This window comes from Schistocerca cancellata, chromosome 4 (genome assembly GCF_023864275.1).
Source record: "Schistocerca cancellata isolate TAMUIC-IGC-003103 chromosome 4, iqSchCanc2.1, whole genome shotgun sequence".
Taxonomy (NCBI): Eukaryota; Metazoa; Arthropoda; class Insecta; order Orthoptera; family Acrididae; genus Schistocerca; species Schistocerca cancellata.
The window spans coordinates 179,876,277-179,893,456 of record NC_064629.1 but is presented as its reverse complement, the minus strand read 5'-3'; the positions used below and the strand labels follow the sequence as shown (position 1 = coordinate 179,893,456).

The 17,180-nt window shown below is 41.3% G+C and overlaps 1 protein-coding gene across 1 annotated transcript in view; it reads right to left on the bottom strand.

The window, feature by feature from the left end:
* Positions 1 to 303: 303 nt before the first annotated feature.
* LOC126184569 (uncharacterized) overlaps positions 304 to 17,180 on the bottom strand; it is a 296,048-nt gene continuing 279,171 nt past the window's right edge. The window contains exons 5-6 of the mRNA XM_049926997.1: positions 4,588 to 4,710; positions 304 to 1,384 (exon numbers count right to left, since the gene is read on the bottom strand). Coding sequence (XP_049782954.1) covers positions 1,046 to 1,384; positions 4,588 to 4,710 — 462 coding nt within the window. The 3' untranslated portion in view covers positions 304 to 1,045. The remainder of the gene's footprint in view (positions 1,385 to 4,587; positions 4,711 to 17,180) is intronic.

The following is a 17,180-nucleotide window of genomic DNA, read 5'->3' as shown; positions in this document are numbered from 1 at the left end:
CACTGTGAATATGAAGCCAAACGTACAAAAAGATTATCTAAACACAGACAATGGAACAGATTAACGAATTAGATTTAAGCCTCCAATTTTGTTGCTGACTCTTTCTGCTTCCAGAAGACGAAGTGCTGTTGTTGCACCTTTCGTAATAATTGAGCTAATCACTCGAAACTGCAACAGTCTTATTGAATACGGGTTACGATGGAGTTTCTGTACAATTCTTACAATTATTCGCGAATTAAGAACAGTAATGTCAATTGAAATGAATTATAATTTTCCATTTGGAATTAATCTAGCATTTATATTTAGTACAAACTTTTTTTCTTTTAATAAAGAGGTTATTTATTTGAAAAGATGATACATGTCAATAAACAGTAAATGGATAACAGTACATGTGTTTGGGAACTTACATGCTAATTTTCAGCTTTTGTTTGCAAAATCAGCTCAAAGGACAGAGTGTCACAAGTGGTTGAAACGAATGGGTTTATTTTGAATGTCTTAATTACTCTTCTTAGCCAGATATTTAATAAATAAGTAAGTGAAATATGGAGTCTTTTACACTGATGTTTTCAGATCTGAAAACCATTCATACTAAATTACGCCGCAAATGGTACGCAGTGCTGCAGTAATGTCGATGTTATTGTCACAATAACAAACGGTATCTTTCTCAGCAGGTTTTAAAGTGATTAATTATGTCAAAAAAAAAAAACAGTGGGACGCTTTAATAAGCTCATATAGCGTCTCTTAGAATTGAGCAATATCTGACAACTATATTCGGGGACAGACACTGTATGCAGATACAAGGAACTGTAATATTATCGCATTTTACTGAGTAGAAACTCACCCTTCTATAAATTACTGCTTTAAAGGTTAATAATGGGGAGTTAGGATAAAGAAAACCTCCTAGTTGAGCACAATGGATCTCATAAAATGTCATATGACTGCTGCGGGATGATAAATTTGTCGGTGCATTGATACAGCGGAGCATTTGTAATGGGGAAATGATTGATTCCCATTGGCAGTAATGAACAGGCGTTTGACCTGTACGTTAATTGGATGGATTTCTGTAAGTGGGAGGTGTCTGCTTGCGCGCTTTGTTCTTGGAGACCGAGTCGAGGTCGACGGAGTCTCCGTTGGGCAGCACGTATTGGTTGCTCTGGTAGTCGATGAAGCCCTCTCCCGAGTTCTCGCTCTGGCGGTTCTTGTCACAGGGGATGCCGCTGTTGTACGTGTATTCCCGCCGCACGCCGTCCGGGTCTATGTAGCCGTACTTCCCTTTCACCACACAGTCCACTCCGATTGTCTCTTCCTTGAACGTGCCGTCGTCATTTTCGAAGCCCCAGGTGATACTGCCGTCAGGGTTGTCTTCGCGATACCGCCGAATCACCTGAAATGAAAAAAAAAAAGAATAAATAAATTCCGTGTAAGACGAGAACACAGGAACGGACGCTGTGACGAGTTCTAGGGGAAAGGGGACGGGGGGAAGCCCCCCCCCCCTTTTCTAAATATGACTTCCGTCATCCCCACTCTGCAACAGAGCACAATTAGCTAATGAAAAATCCGAAATATAAAACTCATTAGCCACGTTTCTTATCAGTAATAACGCCATATTATGAAGAAATGTGATCTACACTAGAAGGGGCAATATTTTAAGCTACAGTACAACCCATATATAACAACTTGAAATAGGCAAGAATAAATACGGAATAAGGGGAACCAGCCCGCATTCGCCGAGGTAGATGGAAAACTGCCTTAAAAACCATCCGCAGACTGGGCGGCACACCAGACCTCAACATTAAACCGCCGGGCGCATACGTGCAGGCGATCGGCACGTCTTCCCGCCCGGAAAGAGGTGCGTTAGACCCCACGGCTAATCGGAAGGACATAGTGACTTGTTCTTGTTGTGGTCTTCAATCCGGAGCCTGGTTTGATGCAGGTCTCCATGCTACTCTATCCTGTGCAAGGTTCTTCATCTCCCAGTACCTACTGCAACCTACATACATCCTTCTGAATCTGTTTAGTGTATTCATCTCTTGGTCTCCCTCTACGATTTTTACCCTCCCCGCTGCCCTCCAATACTAAATTGGTGATGCCTTGATGCCTCAGAATATGCCCTACCAACCGATCACTTCTTCTAGTCAAGTTGTGCCACAACTCCCTCTTCTCTCCCTATTCAATATTTCCTCATTAGTTATGTGATCTACCCAACAAATCTTCAGCATTCTTCTGTAGCACCACATTTCGAAAGCTTCTATTCTCTTCTTGTCTAAACTATTTATCGTCCACGTTTCACTTCCATACATGGCTACACTCCATAGAAATACATTCAGAAACGACTTCCTGACACTTGAATCTGTACTCGATGTTAACAAATTTCCCTTCTTCAGAAACGCTTCCCTTGCAATCGCCAGTCTACATTTTGTATCTTCTCTACTTCGACAATCATCAGTTATTTTGCTCCCCAAATAGCAAAACTCCTTTACTACTTTAAGCGTCTCATTTCCTAATCTAATTCCCCCAGCATCACCCGATTTAATTGGACTACATTCCATTATCCTCGTTTTGCTTTTGTTGATGTTCATCTTATATCCTCCTTTCAAGACACTATCCATTCCGTTCAGCTGCTCTTCCAAGTCCTTTGCTGTCTCTGACAGAATTACAATGTCGTCGGCGAACCGCAAAGTTTTTATTTCTTCTCCATGGATTATTTTTCCTACTCCGAATTTTTCTTTTGTTTCCTTTACTGCTTGCTCAATATACAGATTGAATAACATCGGGGATAGGCTACAACCCTGTCTCACTCCCTTCCCAACCACTGCTTCCCTTTCATGCCCTTCGACTCTTATAACTGCCATCTGGTTTCTGTACAAATTGTAAATAGCCTTTCTATCCCTGTATTTTACCCCTGCTACCTTCAGAATTTGAAAGAGAGTATTCCAGTCAACATTGTCAAAAGCTTTCTCTAAGTCTACAAATGCTAGAAACGTAGGTTTGCCTTTCCTTAATCTTTCTTCTAAGATAAGTCGTAGGGTCAGTATTGCCTCACGTGTTCCAACATTTCTATGGAATCGAAACTGATCTTCCCCGATGGTGGCTTCTACCAGTTTTTCAATTCGTCTTTTGCAACCGTGACTTATTAAGCTGACAGTTCGATAATTTTCACACATGTTAGAAACTTCTTTTTCTGGAATTGGAATTATTATATTCTTCTTGGAGTCTGAAGGTATTTCGCCTGTCTCATACATCTTGCTCTCTAGATGGTAGAGTTTTGTTAGGCCTGGCTCTCCCAAGGCTGTCAGTAGTTCTAATGGAATGTTGTCTACTCCAGGGGCCTTGTTTGGACATAAGTCTTTCAGTGCTCTGTCAAACTCTTCATGCAGTATCATATCTCCTATTTCATCTTCATCTACTTCCTCTTCCATTTCCATAATATTGTCCTCAAGTATAACGCCCTTGTATAGACCCTCTATATACTCCTTCCTCCTTTCTGCTTTCCCTTCTTTGCTTAGAAATGGGTTTCTGTCTGAGCTCTTGATATTCATACAAGTGCTTCTCTTTTCGACAAAGATCTCTTTAATTTTCCTGTAGGCAGTATCTATCTTAACAAAAATGGCTCAAATGGCTCTGAGCACTATGGGACTTCACTGCTGTGGTCATCAGTCCCCTAGAACTTAGAACTACTTAAACCTAACTAACCTAAGGACATCACACACACCCATGCCCGAGGCAGGATTCGAACCTGCGACCGTAGCAGTCCCGCGGTTCCGGACTGCAGCGCCAGAACCGCACGGCCACTGCGGCCGGCAAATCAACCAACCAATCAACCATTATTAGGAGTAGTAGTCGAAGGGGTAGTTGCCACTTATATCAACAAGAATTATAAAACTAAATATTTTGATTCTCTTAGATTTAGCAGTGAGCGCCATTATGAAGTTTCTACTGTTGAAATAGATAGTCATGGCAGTTCATAGCTATGTTCACAATATACTATGTTTCAACCGATTATTTTGAGTTATGTAATTGTGAACCAAGTAGGCTATATGCATTATTCAAGTTTTAACTTATAAACAGAATGACGTAATATTAAGTGGACATTTCGATTGAAATATTTAGGGCATATGCATGCTACAATTAATCTTCAGTCCGTTGGCATTTCATGTAATCTATCTCCCTCTCATATAATATACCACATCGGTTGTGGATATTGGTTGTGGTAACATTTCTGTACACATTTCGTGATTTGCAAAGCCAATCCGTAAATACTTGTAGTTAAACTACTACACTATCATAATAAATGAAAATGGAGTTGAGGCTTTAAAATGCATTTGTGAAATATAGAATAGGAAGATGTATACAACTAAGATCCCAAGAAAGTTTCAAAAACAAATTTAACATACTTACAAGGTTTAGCCGATATAAGAATATCAGCTGCCCCTCCAGCTAAACATACCAGTTGGTTTTCTATGGTAGAATTTCACGATGTACAGCATTCCAAATATCAGCTGAAACAGCTCGGTAAATAGCTCGTATGTTAAAGGGGTCTATGCAGGCGACCGAATGAAGGCGATATCGCCAGCGTTTATGTAGTACCTGGGCGACGGGTTTCTTGGTGCGCTGGTACTGCTGCTGGGGGCGCGCTTGTACCGGCGGCGGCAGAGGCACCTGGCGGCTAGGCGGCGGACTACGCTGCTGCGGCTCCGGCGACGTCCGCGTCTGCAAGCACACAGAGATCAACTCATACCATAGTCTGTCATCTTACACTTCTCCACCCAGGGCTCCCAACGTCTCACGTGAGCTGCCCGTTGTTGCCAATGCGCCACAAGTAAGTGTCAGTTGATATGAAGCTACGAAGTAGCGTTGTGAACACTTTCAATCCGTTGTGGAAAGGGTCGCCATTCTTCTCGTTATATCGGGACCGTCACCATTACGCACCTTCTTGTCCCGACATTCCGACAACACCCAATTTTGTCTTGATTTTGCAAAATCTGTTACGAGCTTAGCTCAAGTACTGAAGCAACGCCATCTGTAAGTGCAACATGTAAATACAGCCCCAGTTTTATTTACGCCAACAAGTTTTTAACGACAAGGTCGTCTCATAGGTGGCGTTGTATGTTGCGTATCCTGTATCGACGTAGCAGGCACCTTCTACATCCAGCGCCGTCATTGGAGAAAATACCAGACTTCTCCAGTAGTATTGGGTTGGAACAGTTTAAGCAGCGCCGCACAGAACAATCGAGCAGTTCCAATATGAATAGCGATCTTGTAAGACTGTTCTTTCTAAATGTGATACAAACAACGAGTGCAAGTCAGTAATGTTTGAAGTGTTTACTGCGGATATACAGGGTGTTACAAAAAGGTACAGCCAAACTTTCAGGAAACATTCCTCACACACAAAGAAAGAAAATATGTTATGTGGACATGTGTCCGGAAACGCTTACTTTCCATGTTAGAGCTCATTTTATTACTTCTCTTCAAATCACATTAATCATGGAATGGAAACACACAGCAACAGAACGTACCAGCGTGACTTCAAACACTTTGTTACAGGATATGTTCAAAATGTCCTCCGTTAGCGAGGATACATGCATCCACCCTTCGTCGCATGAAATCCCTGATGCGCTGATGCAGCCCTGGAGAATGGCGTATTGTATCACAGCCCTCCACAATGCTGGCACGAAGAGTCTCTACATTTGGTACGGGGGTTGCGTAGACAAGAGCTTTCAAATGCCCCCATAAATGAAAGTCAAGAGGGTTGAGGTCAGGAGAGCGTGGAGGCCATGGAATTGGTCCGCCTCTACCAATCCATCGGTCACCGAATCTGTTGTTGAGAAGCGTACGAACACTTCGACTGAAATGTGCAGGAGCTCCATCGTGCATGAACCACATGTTGTGTCGTACTCATAACGGCACATGTTCTAGCAGCACAGGTAGAGTATCCCGTATGAAATCATGATAAAGTGCTCCATGAGCGTAGGTGGAAGAACATGGGGCCCAATCAAGACATCACCAACAATGCCTGCCCAAACTTTCACAGAAAATCTGTGTTGATGACGTGATTGCACAATTGCGTGCGGATTCTCGTCAGCCCACACATGTTGATTGTGAAAATTTGCAATTTGATCACGTTGGAATGAAGCCTCATCCGTAAAGAGAATATTTGCACTGAAATGAGGATTGACACATTGTTGGATGAACCATTCGCAGAAGTGTACCCGTGGAGGCCAATCAGCTGCTGATAGTGCCTGCACACGCTGTACATGGTACGGAAACAGTTGGTTGTCCCGTAGCACTCTCCATACAGTGACGTGGTGAACGTTACCTTGTACAGCAGCAACTTCTCTGACGCTGGCATTAGGGTTATCGTCAACTGCACGAAGAATTGCCTCGTCCATTGCAGGTGTCCTCGTCGTTCTAGGTCTTCCCCAGTCGCGAGTCACAGACTGGAATGTTCCGTGCTCCCTAAGACGCCGATCAATTGCTTCGAACGTCTTCCTGTCGGGACGCCTTCGTTCTGTAAATCTGTCTCGATACAAACGTACCGCGCCACGGCTATTGCCCCGTGCTAATCCATACATGAAATGGGCATCTGCCAACTCCGCATGTGTAAACATTGCACTGACTGCAAAACCACGTTCGTGTTGAACACTAACCTGTTGATGCTACGTACTGATGTGCTCGATGCTAGTACTGTAGAGCAATGAGTCGCATGTCAACACAAGCACCGAAGTCAACATTACCTTCCTTCAATTGGGCCAACTGGCGGTGAATCGAGGAAGTACAGTACATACTGGCGAAACTAAAATGAGCTCAAACATGGAAATTAAGCGTTTCCGGACACATGTCCACATAACATCTTTTCTTTATTTGTGTGTGAGGAATGTTTCCTGAAAGTTTGGCCGTACCTTTTTGTAACACCCTGTATATGGTGCGAAGTGTATGGTGAGGTGTACTTCGATGACTAAAGTGTTACTGTCGCCTATTTACCACACAATAAGTATCATAGCTTACGAAAATACCTACGAAGGGAAAGAGAAACTGTCAGTTTTCAGTTCAAATGGCTCTGAGCACTATGGGACTCAACTGCTGTGGTCATAAGTCCCCTCGAACTCAGAACTACTTAAACCTAACTAACCTAAGGACAGCATACAACACCTAGCCATCACGAGGCAGAGAAAATCCCTGACCCCGCCGGGAATCGAACCCGGGAACCCGGGCGTGGGAAGCGAGAACGCTACCGCACGATCACGAGATGCGGGTTCAGTTTTCAGTGATAAAACTGAATACCGTAATGTATCCTGAACCAAAAGTTGCCGCAAAGCGGTGTACAGCCACGACCAAAGCCACAGTGACTGTTAAAAATATTCTCGCAGCACACACCGTGTCCGAGTGCATAAAACAACTGCAAAAAGTTTCGTTTACGGCATACGCACCGACGCATCGAACCACAAAACTGAAAAGACGTTTTCCTTTAATTGTTCATCACTTTACTGAAACTGACAGAATGCAACAGAAGCTGTTGAAGTTTGACTCACTGAATAACGAAACACTGGAGACAATTGAAAGGTTTTGTCTGGACATATGGAGACAACTGGAAATTTCAGTAGATAAATTAATCGCTTTTTGTAGAGACAATACCAATACCAACTTCGGAGGGCTTCATTGACGCAGCCTGATGAATGTGTTTCAACAAATTAAAGGAGAACTAGTAAAAAATGTAGAAGGAACTGGATGCTCTGCCCGTATCCCCCACAATACTACGTCAAGCGCTGCTGGAGTTTCAACTGCAGACACTGAAATAATCGTCATGAAAATATTTAATTATTTTTCAATTTACACAATAAGGAGAGAGAAAATGAAAGAGTTCAGCTTATATGCTGATGTCAATCATCTGACTCTTCTATCTCACTCAAAACGAGATGGCTGTCGTTAATGCCCGCACTAGAGAGAATTCTAAAGCTTTTGATTCCATTAAAACAATTTTTTGACGCCAAAAACAGGCTACCTAAAATAATTTCAGATCTTTTTAGTAGTCTGATCAGTGAAGCTTACTTCATGTTTCTGCAGTCAAACTTGGCTCTGTTTGAAAAAAATAAAATTGAAATAAGAAATATATTAATCGACACTCACAGATTTCTGAATGAAAGGAAGACTGCCAATTTTATTGACAAACAAGACAGGCTATCTAAAATAATTTCAGAGCCTTTTTTAGTAGTCTGATCAGTGAAGTTTACTTCATGTTTCTGCGTCGAACTTGGCTCTGTTTGAAAAAAATAAAATTGAAATAAGAAATATATTAATCGAAACTAACAGATCTCTGAATGAAAGGAAGACTGCCAATTTTATTGGCAAGCAAACCAAGATGAATTTGAACAAATTAAAGAAGGAGAACCCTAACCATGAAATAATGAATTTTATTTCGAAATTTGAGGAAGAGACAATGGTTTTCTATACCATATAGCATTTGACTGTTTATAGATAGGGGCTATTTCTTTTGATAAATATCATCAAATTGTATGACGCTATCTGAAACCCTAGATTGGGTGATAATTGAAAACACTATTATATACCTGCCTAAAAATGATGTGAAGGTTTCAGGCGACAATGGTTTTCAGGAATCTGAAGAGCAGAAATTAAGTGCGACTCAGAACAATGGAAGTCCAAACATTCTGTGGAAGAAAAGTGGATTTACCTTCTCAAGGAAACCAAACATCCTGATCACAAAAATTATGTGACTTGTTGTTCTCTATTCTCGCACACAACGCCACTTTGGAAAGAGTGTTTTCGCTGATATCAGCCCAGTGGACTGATGAAAGAAATCCACTGCTGCCAGGGTGTGGGGAATCAATCTTACAGTACTAGTTTAACTACAAGCTGACGTGCTCTATAAACATGTGTTATAAACATGTAAAAGGGAAAAAAACCTTGCTGAAAAAGATGGAATCTTCCGAAAAATATGGTGTACCAACTACTTCTGCTGCAACAAGTTCATGTTACTGTGTTCTAAATAAAAAGCAATTATATTAAATAAATTTTTACCTCCTTTCTACATCCCCATCTCAGAATGCTCTGACAGGGCCCCAGCTAGATATGGTACCCTAATTATGGGACACTTCCGGTGGCCCATTTAAATGTCACCAGGCCACACAGATGACAACTATGTGTTCTGCCTATATTGGTAGACCGTTCCATGTTGTCCGCAGCGCAGATGGCAGCAGTCTATCCCCACGTGGTGAATGGAAAATGAGAAGTAGCTTTAATCAGTGTGTAGTCGGTATTGGCGCTGCTACTTTGAGAACAATAAATAGACATATCAAAAAAAGTTTTACGCAACGGTTTAATAGATCCGGCATCACAGAAAACTGACGGAGAAAATCGGCCCCCAATAGTGGACCATTCACATCCGCAATAATAAATGTAGAAGCAGGGCGTAAATCGTCATCCAAGTCCGAAGTTAACTCCGTCTTCCCAAATGACTCAGGTGCCGAACTGTTAGCAGCTATGGGAAGTGGAACTATTGTAAATCAGCGATGTTTGTTCGGAATCTTTGGATATAAATTTATGTCGGATACATCGTCGATAACGTTTTCTGTCCTTTACAGATGGTCTATTCGAACCTGCGGCTGCAGATACCATTGCATTTCTGTTGCACCTGACGAGCTTTGAGTGTTCTGGACGGACTTAGTGGCATTACTGTTTGGGTAGTGTCATGGTTTCCCTCCCAGGGGACACCGCCTTACAATAGGCACCTTCAGTGCCGGGCGGGAGGGTTTGCGTGGTTCGTTGAAGTCGAGAGCAATGCCCGCGGTAGCATAGCTACTGGCAGGGTCAGCCAAGCCGGATTGATCTCGACAGAGGAGCCAGCCGAAGTGTGTCCCACAACATAGGGCAGGGAGGGCTCTAGAGGCGTAGTGAAGCCAGCTTCCCTAGAGGAGTAAACCTCATACACATCCTGGTCCTCCAGGTTGGGGGTTGGGCATGGGGCTAATATAACCCCATACTGAAAAAAAAGAATATTACGGAAATTCAACAGAAGCCTCGGAAACTGGATGTAGAGCATGTATCACGACCCTGGCAAAGGAAACGGGTAAAGGATCTAACAGTAGCATCATGGAATGTGAGGACAATGCTTCAGCCAATGAAATTGTAAAATTCAAATATGATATCGTAGAGCTACAGGAAATAAGATGACAAGGGAAAGGGCAGATAGATAAGCCTAAGTACTCATTGGTATTAGTGGACCAGAAGAAAAAACAGGTCAACTTGGAACAGGGTTTATAATAACTAGGGAAGTTACGAAAAACCTTCTAGAATTTGAACCCACAAATGAAAGGATGTGCAGACTCAGGCTAAGAGGGAAATTTAGGCATATATCAATAGTTAATGCACATGCACCAACAGAGGAAAAAAAGGATATAATTAAAGAATAGTTCTATGAAGACTTGGAAAAAGTATGCTACGCAGTACATAAATATGACCTGATGCTAGTAATAGGAGATTTTAATGCAAAAATAGGGAGGAATGAACATCCATATGGAGTTTCTGGAAAATATTCACTACACGAAGAAAACAACGAGAACGGAGACTTACTATGCCAATTCACAGCAAGGAATAATATGATTATTAAAAGTACCTGCTTTCCACACAAAAGGATCCATATGGGTACTTGGAAGTCTGCAGCCAATGGAGTAGTCAATCAGATTGACCATATTTTAGCGACTGCACGCCACTCCACGTCAGTTACGGATGTACGGAGCTGCAGAGGACCAAACTGTGATTCAGACCACTTTGTTATCAAATCAGTCTTGAGAGAGAAACTGTCACTTACAAATGGCAACAGAATAGGAAAGATGATTTAATGGAATACAGACAAACTGAACATCCCTGATGAAGTAAAAAAATACCAAGTAACACTAAGCAGAAAGTTGAGCAATGAAGAGACCGCAGTAGGAGTAGATGAAAGGTGGAACAGGATTGAAAAAGCCATTAAGGATGCTGTAGAGGAAATAACAGGCATAAGAAGGAACAGAAGAACCCAGGAATGGTTTGATGAAGGTTACAGGTCAGCAATAGATGAAAAGAACAGGGCAAGAACAAAAGTGCTACAGAGAGAAACCAGAAATAATTTGGAACAATACAGAGAATTAAGGAGAAGAGCTAACATACTGTGCAAGAGAAAGAAAAGAGAGTGGAATAAGAAGGAATTTCAAGAACTAGAGGAATTAAAGGAACAGAGTGAAATAAGAAAGTTCTATCATGTCATAGGCAAAATGGAGAATAGATTCCAACCAAAAACAATGGCCTGTTCCAGTGAAGATGGGAAAATGATAAGGGAGGAAGAACAGATAGTGCGAAGATGGGCAGAGTATTTCAAAGATACACTAAGCACCAGCCTAGAAGATGAAGAGACAGCCGCACAGGAGGAGAGAGTGGAGCTGGAAGTAGACAATGAAACCAATAAGGCAAGAAAGCCAACATTCCAAGAGGTCTCCCAGGTTGTGCACAAGTCAAAAAACAATCGAGCCCCTGGGGAAGACAGCATAATTGCTGAATTAATAAAAAGTGGTGGTGAGGCTGTAATAAAGGAACTGCACACATTAATATCAGATATATGGGAAACAGAAACTATAATAGATAATTGGAAAATTGGAATAATAATCCCCATTTATAAGAAAGGGGACAGAACAGCATTTGAAAACTACAGAGGTATAACACTCCTAAGCACAGCTTATAAGATCTTCACAAGTATATTAAACGAAAGGATACAGTATATTAAACGAAAGGATACAGAAGTGTGCAGAAGGCATACTAGGGGAATATCAGTGTGGCTTTCAACCAGACAGATGAACAACTGATCAATAGACCACGGATTTTTAGGTCGTAAAAAAGTGTGTTTTAGGCACCTAAAATAGGCTCCTTCAGTAGTTTATTTAGGCTATATAAAACCTAAAATAGGCTCTAATAAAAATGATGCAGAGAAAATAAAAATAAATTAAAATACACAATGTTGACAGTATAAACATCTTATTAGTCATTAAAACAAGGAGAATGAATATTTACACAGTTACAGAGCACAACAATCTACAACATTAGTGTTGAACATAGCTCCAAATATTTTTGAGTTCCTGCAAGATAAAGATCTCCGTAAAAAAGATGTGGCAATGGTTTAATTAATACATTCGTAGTTTCACATATTCTGACCATAGTTGGCCTCACAATAAATAACCAAAATCTTTTCTAGGTTTTCTAGTGAAAAACTGTGGCGCTTGTCAGTCAGAATCAATTTATACGCCGAAAAAGAACGTTCTACATCAACAGATGTGACAGGGGCGTACTTCCATTTTCGGCACATGTTGGACAGGAATGCTGCAGTCAGGAGTGCTGGATTTTGCACGAAGTATGTTGGCAGCTGCACACAACTCCTTCAGGCCAGTGTTCTTCTGCAAAACCGTCTCCCTGAGCCTTCTAATTGTGAAATTAATAGGCAAGAACTATACAGAGTACTGAAAGAAGTTGGTATATGTGTTAAATTAATAAGACTAATCATAATGACAATGACAGAGACAAGAGCAAAAGAAAAGATCCTTAGCAGAACAAGTGAAAGCTTTGACTTTAAAATAGCCCTGCATAGTGTAGTAAATAAAATCGACAAAAGAGGCACCATATTTATGAAAACTAGCCAGATATGTACATACGCTGATGACATTGCTATAGTAGGAAGAAATACCAATACACTCCTAGAAACATACCGGGCAATGGAAACAGAAGCCTTAAAAATTGGCCACATAGTAAATGAAAAAAAAACAACAAAATATATGGTAATGTCATAATCTGAGGCCAGAAGAACCCCTAAAAACCTAAGCATCAATGGGAAATGCTGCAAAGGAGTGTCTTCTTTTAACTACTTGGGAGTCCTAATAACAAATGATAACAGTTTTGGATAGGCTATAAGGGAAAGAATACAAGCAGGAAACACTTTGCAAACATGCAACTTTTCAAAAATGGCCTTGTTACAAGAAAAACTAAACTGCTAATATATAATTCCCTGGTCCGTCCAGTTATCACATACGGGTCAGAGGTATGGACGTTGACAGAACACGATAAAAATTCACTAAGAACCATTGAGCGGAAAATACTACGCAAAATCTATGGGCCAATAAGGGAGGAAGAAGGCTGAAGAATACGCTACAATGCCGAATTACAAGAGTTAATACAAGGCAGGGACATAGCAAAATTTGCGAAATCAGAGCGAATACGATGGCTAGGACACTTGGAGAGAATGGCAGAGGATAGAATTCCAAAGAAAATGATGAAAGGTGTGATCCATTCAGTTAGGCGAAAAGGGAGACCTAGAAGAAGATGGATCGATGAGGTAATAATGGATATCACCAGTATGGGAGTCCGGGGGTGGAAAAGAGCAGCAAATAACCCAGAAGTGTAGAGGAAGATTGTTGAAGAAGCCAAGGCTCAAAAAGGGCTGTAGCGCTACTGAAGAAAAAGAAGAGAAGTGTCATGGTTTCATGCACTGTCTTGCTGCCTCACCGAAACGTCTGTGGTACCAACACCATTTTACATTTTCTTGTTTACTATTACAGCCTATAAAACTGCTGTTATCTGACATTCAGTCTAGCTAACTCATGCACCAACTGGGTTGTAGACTGCTCTGTGGCGATTGCATTTGCAGTGGAGCAATCGGTGAATGTTTGCCCACATGGTAAGTCAGGCGTGACGTTATTATTACGTGTACACGCTGTACCAATTTTTGTGATCGTTCGAGATGCTAAACTGCGGCAGCCATTCTTGCAGACTAATTAAAGAAGCACTTGATTACATCTTCAGTTGGGGTACTGACTGCAATTTTGGAAGATATTGATGTTTTTTATTTTCTTTGTGAAGGCAAGTAGGGAATTATATTCAGAAATGATTCAGTTGTTAAAATTAAAGACTGAAATGTTTAACACCAAAGTATAATTTGGCAGATATCCACCATATTGTCAACCAGTTACACATATAATTGAAAAAGTGCATTGGTTCAAAAATGGTTCAAATGGCTCTGAGCACTATGGGACTCAACATCTGAGGTCATCAGTCCCCTAGAACTTAGAACTACTTAAACCTAACTAACCTAAAGACAGCACACACGTCCATGCCCGAGGCAGGATTAGAACCTGCGACCGTAGCGGTCGCGCGGTTCCAGACTGAAGCGCCTAGGACCGTTCGGCCACCGCGGCCGGAAGTGCATTGGTGTGTCTGAAGGTGTCCTAGCAGTTTATTAGTAAGGATTATCGAATCTGACTTTCAGACACACTTTTGAGAGTTTAAATTTCACTGGGGATAAGACAAATGCTAGTCTCATTTGTTTGCACTGAGTCATCAGGGAAATCATTTCTCACATCTAATGTTAAATTTAACTTCTCATTTCGTTTTTGTGCATATGGTGGGCATAGTAGTTTTTGCTGAAAACAGGTGAACAAAGAGCTTTTTTCTCAAATACCAGTTTCAAGTGACACTACTGAGCTGACAATATTTACAAATGGTTCTTTACAACAGTAAAATGCAGCGTTTTGTGACATTACTCATCAGAATCCTAAAAACCTAGGGCATATCTAATGACGACGTATGTAGTCTGCCCTGGCACACGAAACACAACAGTTGTTCTTAGATGTAGGAGGAGATAGCGTGCCGTAGATTGCTTTTGTAGGTAGTTTAATTCAGTATCTTCGTTTCATTTTACTAGAAAGTCAACATGTATAGAATTCTTCAATCCAGTATTCATAATTTGGAAACTGCAGTGGAAGTACTGTTGCCAGTTTTAAAACGTGCAGAAAGTAAGTGTCAGATGAGTAATGTTAACAAAGCTTTGCATTTTACTGGTATAAAGAACCATTTTCAAAAATTGTCTGTTTGGTGTAGTCACTTGAAACTGGTATTTTAGAAAAAAGCTCATTGATCACCTTTTTTCAGTGCTGTACATATCATATACACAGAAACGAAATGAGAAGTTAGGTTTACCGTTAGATGTGACTAACGACTTCACTGGTATCTCACGGCAAATAAGTCAGACTGGCGCCTGTCTTTCTCCCTCGTGAGACAGAAAATCTCAAAAAGGTGTCTGAAGGTCAGATTCAATAATCCTTACTAATAAACTAGACTTAGACAACTTCAAACACATTGATGCAGTTCTTCAGTGACATGTGTAACTACTTGACAATATGGAGGACATTTGTCAAATTATGCATTCGCATTAGAAATTTCTTCCCGGGTTCGATTCCCGGTGGTATCAGGGATTTTCTCTGCCTCGTGATGACTGGGTGTTGTGTGATGTCCTTAGGTTAGTTAGGTTTAAGTAGTTCTAAGTTCTAGGGGACTGATGACCATAGATGTTAAGTCTCATAGTGCTCAGAGCCATTTGAACCATTTGAACCATTAGAAATTTCAGTCATTAATTTTAACAACCGACTCATTTCTAAACGTAATTCTCTACGTGCGTCGAGGTTAACGTGAACTCCGTAGCGCAACGTTACTTGGCGGAAAATTTTGGTATAATAAAACGAAATGAGACTCTCCGTAGTTCCGAAAATGGGATCTTTGCCATCGTATAAATGCATTCAACTGTCTGAGCCACGATGATGTTAGTAACAAGAACACAAATTTTACCGTTTACAAATCGTATTGCGAGTTCCTTCTTTTTTCCTGAAGTTTGCAGGTTCATACTTCCAAAGATAATAAAGACGTCAACAGTTTCCACAATTGCAGTGAATATACGAATTGAAGATGCAATGAATTGCTCCTTTAATTCGTCTGCAAAAATGGCTACTGCTATTTCGCGTCTCGAACCATAAGAAAAGTCGTTACACGGTCTCCGTCGTCTTCAATAAAGCGTGTACACGTCATAATGACGTCACACCTGATTTAATAGGCAACTACACTCACCCCGAAGTACGGCCGGGCCCGGGCGCTCGTCGCTGAAAATTTTTGAGTGCTTGGATTGGAACCTCCCTCCACAGCTGCTTTAACTACTGCACATGAATTATTGTTCGTACGTCCAATGGGCGTAGCATCCCTCATGCAGCCCAGATCATCAATAGGAAGCTATGTGAAGGCGAACAAAGTAGACGTAATATTCTTCTGCAATCTTTGTAGCCAAAAGATCAGACATTGCTCAGACAGAAGTTCACGGCCCGCCAGCGAGCACGGCAAGCGACAAGTACCTGTGAAGGGGAACCTCTGGAACATGCGTCACCTTCAGTAATTTTTTGTAGCTGCAACTCAGGTAGTAACACAGAACATTGGAGCACTGCTTCTTTAAGAACTGCGTACGAGTGTTGGTGGAGAACATCATCCAATTGCTCCATAACACTCAAATCTAGCAGTGCTATAACCAATGTAAATTGTTCCACTTCTGACAAGAGACCATATAAACGAAAGATAGCGTCCAACTCAATTAACCATATCTGAGCCTCTGTGGTCGGAAACGGCGGAAGTTCGATGTTATAGTTCCTGTTGCCATAGCCTGTATCATTGTTGTTTTTTGATGTGGCTGGTGAAGGAACGACGTTACTAGCGGACAGAAAACTAAGGTCGGATCCATTATTCCGTGAGCAAGCGCAGAACATCAGTTTCTTTCGTTCAATATGGTGTCACCACTGTGGGGATTGTTGATTCCAATTCAAATATGTACGGAGTTTATTAGCGATTAACACTTCATTTGTACTAAATACACATTACACAAAAGCGAACACTTTTACTACACAATAAAACATGAACCCGTCATACACATGTACCAAAAAATGGTTCAAATGGCTCTGAGCACTATGGGACTTAACATCTGTGGTCATCAGTCCCCTATAACTTAGAACTACTTAAACCTAACTAACCTAAGGACATCACACACATCCATGCCCGAGGCAGGATATGAACCTGCGACCGTAGCAGTCGCGCGGGTCCAGACTGAAGCGCCTAGCACAGCTCGGCGACCGCGGCCGGCCATGTACCAAAGAAGCTAACAGTGCAAAGACATTCCTACCATTCAAAGATTAACTACAGCTTCAATCTTTGCAGTCAACCACTGTCGATTCCGCTTATCGATGTCAACACAGCACTAATTAGATTGGTTAGTGAAAATACAGTACTGGCCATTAAAATTGCTACACCACGAAGATGACGTGCTACAAAGAAATGGCTCT